Source organism: Charadrius vociferus, unplaced genomic scaffold, assembly GCF_000708025.1.
Source record: "Charadrius vociferus isolate BGI_N301 unplaced genomic scaffold, ASM70802v2 scaffold111, whole genome shotgun sequence".
Classification (NCBI taxonomy): domain Eukaryota; kingdom Metazoa; phylum Chordata; class Aves; order Charadriiformes; family Charadriidae; genus Charadrius; species Charadrius vociferus.
The window spans coordinates 5,248,406-5,257,682 of record NW_009647046.1 but is presented as its reverse complement, the minus strand read 5'-3'; the positions used below and the strand labels follow the sequence as shown (position 1 = coordinate 5,257,682).

The following is a 9,277-nucleotide window of genomic DNA, read 5'->3' as shown; positions in this document are numbered from 1 at the left end:
TCCAGCTGAACATTTTAATCTTCTTTTGTGGGCTTTTTTTTTGCCACAGGATTACCTCTCAGTTAGATCAACAGGCAGGAAAAAGGCATGACTCTCCCTTTGGGCAGCAAGGTATTCTTAGAACAGTTAAACTGCAGCATAAAACCACACCTTTTACTACAGTGACTTTAATGCAGACATAAATTTACAGTCTAAATGCAAGATGTGAAATGTTCAGTGGCTTAAGTCACTAAAAAGATACATGCCTAAATTAACTGAATGTAACTCCTCTAATTATTTTTCTCTAAGTGGTATCTAGAGGCATTTTTAGGTTTAACATAAATTTTGTAAGGACAAAATTTATTTTAGCATTTCTATTTGTTGTCCTGGACAATGAGAAATGGCAGTGGTATTTTGCAGTAAATGCTGCAAGGAGCGTTAGTTCATCAGAAACATTCATCTTCCTTCTAGCCAAACTTCAAACAAAGTATCACTTTCTCTGCATTTAATACCACATTTGGCTCAGATTCCATTTCTGAATGATATGTATGGAGCACTAAAAAGTACAGAATAGTGATTTTTTCTGAAATGGCAGAATTATAAATTTCTTAGCAAAATACTAATGCAGCAAAAATTTTTACTCCTTTTATTTTCTCATTAAATGTTGTTCTTATCCCTCAGCTTGATAAAAATGATCTGGTAATGTATTAGTGAACTGAGAAAGTTTTGAATCAAAAAAAAAAAGTCTCCAATCATCTTTAGACTTCCAAATATACATAGAAAACAGAAACAGGGAATGGAGAAAGGTCACTTTTAAATTACACCGCACAATGTGTATTCTCATCTTTCACTTCATTCCTTCTGTCCTGTGGCCATGAAACAACCTTGCTCGCAGAAGCCATCTAGACACTGCTTCTCCTGGGTGAGAAGCTACTAGTATTACAAGAGCACCTTTGTACTGAAATATCCTCGTTGAGCACAGTCTCTAGTAAAATTCCACTAAAGCCTCAAATACCCACTCCTCCTGCAGAGGCACAGTGCTCTATGTATAGCTACTTTTTCAAAGATGTTTCACCTCTTCTGTACCTGTGGTTCATGTTTCTCTAATAAAGGCATTTTGACTACTTTCATTCTGCAGTTTCCTCCAAGTGATACTGTACATGTATCAAAATTCTTCCAGATCAGCTTTAGCTTGTGTTCAATTAAATACCTGATTGGACCCAGTACTTTTAGGTCTCCAGTAAAGAATTTCAGGAACTTCTTTCCTTCTCAGCTATACGCAGCCTAACAACACATATGGCAGAGTATGGGGAAAGAACCCCACAAGCTTTTTCAAGAAGCCTTGAGAAGTACAGAGGACACTGCTTCATGCAGTGACCAAATGTTTCCAAACTGTTGAGAGTCCCTGGAGCTTTTCATGAAGGGTTACTGAGTAGATAGGACAGCAGGATGCAGCTATGTAAAGAAAATAATCTGCATTGTGATACAGAAAGCCCACAATGAAAAGGATAATCTGTGTCCAAAGGTCTCAGTGTGCAAACAGCCTGTGGCCTGCTTCAGGGACACCTAATTTGGTGGAAGTAGGGAACTATGGTTGTTTAGTCTGCAGAAAAAGAAGCTGAGGGGAGACCTTATCACTCTCTACAGCGACCTGAAAGGAGGCTGTAGAAAGGTTGAGGGGGACCAATCTCTTCTCACAAGTAACAAGCAATAGGACACAAGGAAACAGCCTCAAGTTGTGCCAGGGGAGACTTTGGATGGATATTAGAAAAAAAAATCTTCACCAAAAGGGTTATCAAACATTGGAACAGGCTGCCCAGGGAAGTGGTTGAACCACCATCCTTGGATGTATTTAAAAGCTGTCTAGATATGGTGCTCAGGGACATGGCTTAGTGGCGGTTTTTGGCAGTGTTAGGTTGACTGTTGGACTCAATGATCTTAAAGGTCCCTTCCAACTTAGACAATTCTATTATTCTAATTTAAAATAATGCTATATATGCTTCATATAACTTGCATTATTGATTGCATTATTGATTGCATTCACCCAGACTATCACAGATTCATGGGGTCTGGGACAGTAAGGCTAAAGTAGAGTTTAGAGATGTTCCACTCAAGGAAATGCTTTTTCTCACCAGTTCTCTTCTTTTCGGGGTAGTCTCCTTTCTAGGTAGAGAGACCACAAGTTCAACCAGAGCAAAGAAGGAAAATTTCAAGAATGCACTGGCAAATCAGCTATCTCTACTGTTGCCTGATTCCAAACTAGCTAGGGAAATCATCATGCCTCAAAAGAGTACTGTAAGATGTACTGTTCCCTTATAAAAAATTTGTTCATAGCAGCTTGCATGTGGGGACATTGCTTCTCACTTTCTTGAGACTTGCCACGAGCTATTCTCATTCTCATTCTCATAGACATGTAGTGCAAAGTACTAAATGAAGGGATGACTGATGTAAGCATCAAGCCAAGATCTTTTGGTTCAAGCTAGTCCTTTGATGCTCTATTTTATCTGAAGCACTTTTCAACTACAAGCAGATTACAAGAATAGCTTTCCCCATCCAATTTTTATTAGTTTTATCAGTTGTGCTTGGCATAGGCTCTCTTTTGCAGCTAAAGGTCAAGCATCTTTAATTAAATAATAACTCATATTGTTCTTGAATAATGTCTGTGCTCTGTAAGCCTGGAGAAATTATACAAAGCACACTGACTCTACAGGCTGCAATTAATAGAATTTTTGCCAATAACTTGGAAAAAAGTGCGATCTTAGCCCCATTTGTCTAATTCACCTCCTCAGCAGAAGAAATATTAAGTAGTCAAAGTCTTCAGCAAAACACTGAAGAACACGCGCAAGAACAAGGATAAGCATTTTATTGAAGTTAGGCCATTTGCAATTATTTGATGTCAGTCCTCCTTCAGTTTCTGTTTCCTGAAGATAAGTTTCAAACTTGAGTTTAATTTCAAAAGGCCAGCTGATTTAAAAAGAATTCCAAGTGCAACTGGGTTGGCTGGCATATTTTCCTGTTTGTATGTGGCACAGAGCTGCCCAGCTAAATCAGCTTTTTCAGTCTTTCTTGCCAGCTGCCACCCAAGTGATAAATAAAGGGCTTTTAACTGGGTAGCAAACCTTTCATTCCAGAGCAACAAAACAAAGAGGTCCTATGTGCTCTTGTCATCAATGGAGTCACCAGTCAGCTCTCTTAATCCTCTAGTTTCAACACTGTTTTCCTTGAACCTGATTGCTGAATGTGACAACAAAACAGACTGCATGAAAGCATCATGACCACATTGTTGATTTACTGATGGAAAGTATTTTTCCTTTTAATGGTAGTTTCCTACAGATAAAGAACAGGTATTTTCTCAGAAGATCACAATTTTGTAATTCAAAATATAGATCGGTAAACTGCTCATTGAAGGCCAAGAAAGTTTGTCTTCCCCTCAGAAGGGATTAAAATAGATGTGAGTTATCCCACAGGCTGGAGAACACCACAATGTACTGCATAAGCCTCACTGTGTTCGGTAAAAACAAAAGAACGAAATTACTTGTATCGTAGCCTTGTGCCCCGAGTCTGACACAAATGTGGACGGATAACCCAGGGTTTTTTTGACTGCTTCAATAAAACAGAAAAATGAGGGAAAAGAAAATGTCCCTTGAACTGCTTAAATGTGTTTGACTTCACTTTTTGCTACACGTTGCTCTTTTGCCAGGTCCTACCCACTCACTAAACATCTGGAACAACCACAGTCCATGCAGGACATAGACACACAGGGGAAAGACAGAAATGAAGAAGAGGTAATAGCAGAAAACTTAATGGATGAGCAGTACAGGTAAGCAGGAGCCAGACCTTCCCACTCTAACTGCTCACACCTTGAGCTAAGTGGTACCCATCTACCACTTTGAGGAAGGGCTGTGGTGGGAAAATTGGAAGTAACTGAAGGGGCACGCTCTGCATTGGATGTATTGCATGAGAAAGTCTACAGCCCTTTGAGGCTCACTTTGAGTAGTCATTGCTCCCTGAAGCACAAAAAACTGGGGGAATGGTGCTGCCCTCAGCAGGATCCAGGCTCCTGCAGAGCTCATCTCTCAGCAGGTATTGGGAGACCAGGGACTACTGCTCTCTCAAAGGCAAGATTGTGCTGCCTCAGCGAAGGCAGAGACCCCCAGCTCCTGCTGGCTTCTGTGGTCAGAATGGGAGCCTTGACCCTTCCAGGAAGCAAAATCTGCTCAGTTGATGCCATTTGATATCTAGAAAAAGCCAGCAAGCCGCCGTGTGCCACTATCTCACAAATGCACAAGGTAGATCACAGTCGTCCTTGGCAGCTTTGGACCTCAGTAAAGGGTGAGATAATGCCCATTCTCCCCAGAAGGCAAGGTCAGTCCTCTCTGAAGAGTGGCATTTCCAAGCTGTCACTGAACCTACAGCTCTCTGCTGTAGTGGCAAGACTGCAGAGACAGCCGACTCCACAGGGCACCTAGGACTTCAGCAGCAGTTGCTTTATTCTTCCTCCCCAAATATCACCTCCATCTTGAGCATTGTGCAGACCCGTACTGCAACTCCACCCCTCTTCTTACTGATAGGAGGTGAGGACTTCTGTATATAAACTCTTCAGCTAGGCAAAGCAGCAGCTTGTGGCTACACCAGGATTGCTGCCTCTGTATTTACAGGAATAAAGACAGCTGAAGGCTTCGTTCAGATAATTTCAAGTAAACTGTGCATACACACACATACATTATATTTATTGAGTAGTGCAATGGAAACTTTACCCTGATACGTAACTTATCTGGAGTCAGCAGGAGATACAACCACTGTAACCTGGGTAAGATTCACTTATGGTTTTTGAGGTACTAGAAAAAAATGTTATCACTGCACTTCAAAGTAAGACAGAAGAGTGCCTCTTTACTCAGTTGAGATTAGAACTGCCACAACCTTTTTACTAAGAAATGTGAGAGAATAATAAAACAAGAGGAAAGGTGAGTGTAATGACGTGCTGTCCCAAGAAAATGCTGTTTACATCTAGGTTAGTTAAAGGTGCAAGACTAAACAATTCAATGGAATACTCCTCCTATGAAAGTATTCCCTGCTACCAAAGGAGTTGATTGGAGATTAAGGGCAAAGATAGCCCAGTACAAATGCAACCCGCATGACAGGACGCTGGGTTTTTCTCAGATGACTACAGCACACAGGCAGATCAGATGGTGCCAATCTACAGTGCAGTTGTGGCCAGAAGACAACTAAAATACAGCTAAAAAATGGGAAATTATTTGGGGAATGAAAATAAACAACTATGCAACAGTGGGGTTTAAGGAAGACAGCCCCAGAAACTTTCAATGAGTTTCCAAGATTCAGTGAGAGCTGAAATACCAGCCCTGGTTAGCATCTTTGACAGCTTCCACTACAGCTTACTCTTAGGGATGTCTGAGTCCATCAAGTGTTGCCAGAAAAAGGCCTGTATCCTGTGCCATGCATCTTCTTGGGCTTTGGCATGCTCCCTCCATTGCCCTCCCCAATGCACAAATACCCCAAGCACTTTGTGGATCGAAGCCTGGCAGAGAGGTAAGTATGGTGGCTCCAAGAGGTGGCCGGCTCCAGAATAGGAGCAAAACTCCACTTCCCGTCCATACTGCTGAAGGCGCTGAACAGCATCCTGGCAATAGAGGTCACTTTTCCAGTTTGTGTCATCCAGTCCGGACAGGAAGAGGAACTTTGCCAAGGACCTCTCCATGGGAATGCGGCACTCCCAAGTTGCTGGGTCCCTGTGATCATCTAGGACATCCGAAAAATCCACTATGCCAGTCTCATCACTGGTCTTCATCCTCCCCAAATCATATGGGTGGGGAGGAACAGTGAAGCCATCCCCCCGCAGGGGAATGAAAGAATTAAAACCACTTCCAGATATGCTGACAGCTGCCTTGATGCCAGGTAGAAATGTGGCCATGGAAAGGGCTAGATCAGCTCCTTTAGACAAGCCCAAAACGCCAATCCCAGTATCTTTCACCTGAAACACAGTTATGAAACAACCATTATCAACTACTACTCATTTTCTGGGTGGACATAACGTCTCCAGTTCTGCTTCCTCACTCCTCACCCAACTAAGACCACCTGTACTTTGCCACTTACCTCTCTCTGTTCAGGTTACATTGCTCCCAGAGCTGTCCCTTTGCTGAGCTTCCACAAGAGTGACTATGAATCCTACAGCTCCTAAAATTTTCTCCTCCTGTAACATTTCCTGTAACATTTTTCCTCCTGTATCATTTTTCCTAAAATTTTCTCCTCCTGTAACATTTTTTCTTCCTGGTGACCTCTACAGACAGAGCCTCTTTGCTCCCTCCACATCCTGGCTAGACACTTGCTCTCAGTATTGTATCTGTTACTGCTCCTGCTTCCAACCCCCCTTCAATCTTCTCTCCTTAGGTCCCCTTTGGAAAACCACTTTTTCATGGGTTTACTTGCATTGGTTTTCTTTCATGCCATTGTTTTTTTGATACTCTCCTACAGCTGACCTGTTGTCTTCCGTTTTGTCTTGGAACGCATAGGGTTCATTACACTTCAGGCTAAGTAAGCCCAATAACTGTTTAAATCAACTTATTTAGAGTGAAGGCTCTTCACACCAACTTCATTTTCTAATGTGTGTCTTGTAAGATACTCTGGAAGTTTCAGAGCTCTGTGAGGAACGAGACAAACAAGCAAGGCTGAATTCTGCTCTAACACTGGCTACATTCCTGGAGTCCACGTGCTAGAAAATAAGTAACTTTGTGAAATGAATATCACATTAAGTAGCATTCCATTCAAAGTTTAAATGCTACTTGTTTTCTCTTGGTCTCTTTTGCTTTAAGTATAATGATATGTTGCTAAAAAGTGTCCTTCCCATCCCACATACTTGTTCAAATACAGCCCCAGTTTCTTAAGACATGGCATACTTCCCAGTGCTACAACCCCAAGGGATTCTGTTGTTAAAGTGTTTTATTACTGTCTTTTGAACCTTATTAAGAATCAAAAGCCTGTAACATTTCAGAAATAGTAGAAAAAGTCAATGGATTTTTTTCCCTTCTAAAATCTTGAAAGACACAGAAAGAGGGGAAAAAATAATCAGTTTTGTCCTTCTAGTCCAGGAACAGCTTTGATTTAACCTTACACAAACAGTGGTTTGCACAACAGTCTACGGACTGTCGTAATATGCTGTGCAAAACCAGCTATCCAGCTACTTGCAAAATTGGAGTTGAGGCTTCTCCACCTCTCAGATCATGCTGTTTCTCAAACAATGCTGTCTCCTTCTACCATCTCAGAAACTTAGTTGCATTCAGTGACATATAGAATTTCACATTAGAAACCTGGAAAATAGTTTCCAACAGGACGAGCGCCATAATTTGTCTCTTACCTGCTTCTGCTTCTGCAAAAAGTTTACAGCTTCCCCAAAATAGTCCAGTTCAAGAATCTCTGGCATAGCAGGGAGATCTTCAAAGGCCATGTAAGCAAGAGCCAGAGTCACGAAGCCTCTGCTAGCCAGAAGACTTGCTCTGTATTCAACAAGACCTCCTCCAGATCCATACAAATCGATAAGTCCAGGGAATGGACCAGGTCCTGCAATGAAAGGGGAGACTGTGGATATGGGTATATATATACAGTCAAAGAGAAAAGTTTCTACAGTTGTCCTTTTAGTAGTGCCCCCTCAGCACACATGAGGACAGTAGATATCAAAAGGAAATCATCCTCTGAAGCTTTCCATGGAGGTTCTTTTTCTCAGGCATACACACAATCACTGTAATGACACTAATTTGGGTATTTCTTCTCTCTCTTAGGAAGTCACTATAGGATGTTCCTATGTTGGGCATCCCTCTCCCACCATGAATTTCAGCTGAATTTGGCCTAGATGTTCTCAGGTCATTGGGGACTGATGAACAAACAGTATCGCTGCATGAGCTGCACTTTAGGCACTGTGCTAGCAGGTTTTCCAAGGAGGGAACACTTGGAACACTTGAGTTATGAAATGCACCCACAAATGCCAGCACTGACCTACACCAATTCAAGCTTCAGTCTGATCTGGGTAACTACTCCTGGGCTACTCAGTTTTCTTCCTGCAGCCATAAGATCTTCCTTTGCTGCTGCTGCTCTGCCCATTCTTATAGCCAGAGGTCCCTTACAACATCTGGTGTCACAGCAGCTGCAAGTGACCTTTTATTCATTACAGAGCAAGACATTCACATTTAAGTACTGCTCAAGGAACATAAACAGTACAGGGCCCAGAGCAACTTTACACAGGATCCAGCCTTGGCACTGTCTCCATACAGAGCTGTGGAATATGACACCTGTTTAATTAAAGACCTTGCTTTTCTCATTTGTTCCCCATCTTCCTAAGTATCCCATGCATTTAAGCTGCTCAACTAGGTAGAGACTTCTTTCTTTGGCTTTTCCTTTGCCAAAGAGAGAGACACAGAGACAAGTCCAGAGCCTGCAGGAAGATCCGTGGCAACTGTTGGAGCAGCCTAGGCTGGCTGAAGCCTGAGTCCAGTGTTCCCACCACACCTTGTCGTTCCTCACTCCATGGCTGGAGCCGTCAGGCCTCACAGCTCTGCCGAAGACCAAGGGCCTCTTTGTCCTGTCAGCTAAACAGAAGAGCTAAGAAATAAACACAGTTTCCCCCAGACCTCCCACTGCAGGAGAGGTCCTGACCTCCCTCAGCTAGAGAAAACAGGACGTGCCTCTCGTAGCATTGCTGTCCTCCCTGCACCCCCCTGCCTCAGCTCTTCACCCGCCTGGGAAGCGCCTGCTCCTCCCTGCTCTGCTGTGAGGATCCAAGTAGCTGGACCAAGTACAGGCTGAAAGAACGATTCACTGAGGCTTTGCTCTGAGTTTCCAAGTGTATCCAGGAGCCATGGGGCAAAATATGTGGTATAAGTCACACCTAGAAAACCAGAATAGAATTAAAACTCACCAGGAGGGAGGAAGAGGGTTGCTTTCAGCCGACCTTCTCTGACTGGAATCCTCTTCACCCCCTCTCCTAAAAACCAACGCTCATTGGTGCATTTTCCCAGCAAGCGGCTCATGTCCCCGTGGCCCTCATACACTTCCAAGTCCACATAGAAAGGGGTCAGGACGTTCCTCTTTGCCAGCCGCTTATAGGGCGTTTTCGACTGCAGAGACCACAGCAGCCCCATAGGCTCCACTCCTGAATAGCTGCCCCCCAGCGCAGGGGAGCGGCTGAGGTCGAGCTCTCCACTGCTCCCAGCTCTGTAGCGAGCGTGGGCTTGGAAAAGCTCCCCGCTCTCGTCCACCAGGCTGGCTCGGAGGGTGACCGCCTGCTGTGGCA

General features: G+C 43.3%; 2 protein-coding genes across 2 annotated transcripts in view; both read right to left on the bottom strand.

Moving 5' to 3' along the window:
• Positions 1-9,277, bottom strand: part of LOC104295912 (cytosolic phospholipase A2 beta-like) — a 76,378-nt gene that overhangs the window by 57,416 nt on the left and 9,685 nt on the right. The window lies entirely within an intron of this gene.
• The window catches only part of LOC104295882 (acyl-coenzyme A thioesterase 1-like), a 4,255-nt gene continuing 343 nt past the window's right edge, over positions 5,366-9,277 (bottom strand). Inside the window, exons 2-4 of the mRNA XM_009895693.1 lie at positions 8,903-9,277; positions 7,349-7,551; positions 5,366-5,968 (exon numbers count right to left, since the gene is read on the bottom strand). The exon at positions 8,903-9,277 is cut by the window's right edge and continues 8 nt beyond it. Coding sequence (XP_009893995.1) covers positions 5,366-5,968; positions 7,349-7,551; positions 8,903-9,277 — 1,181 coding nt within the window. The remainder of the gene's footprint in view (positions 5,969-7,348; positions 7,552-8,902) is intronic.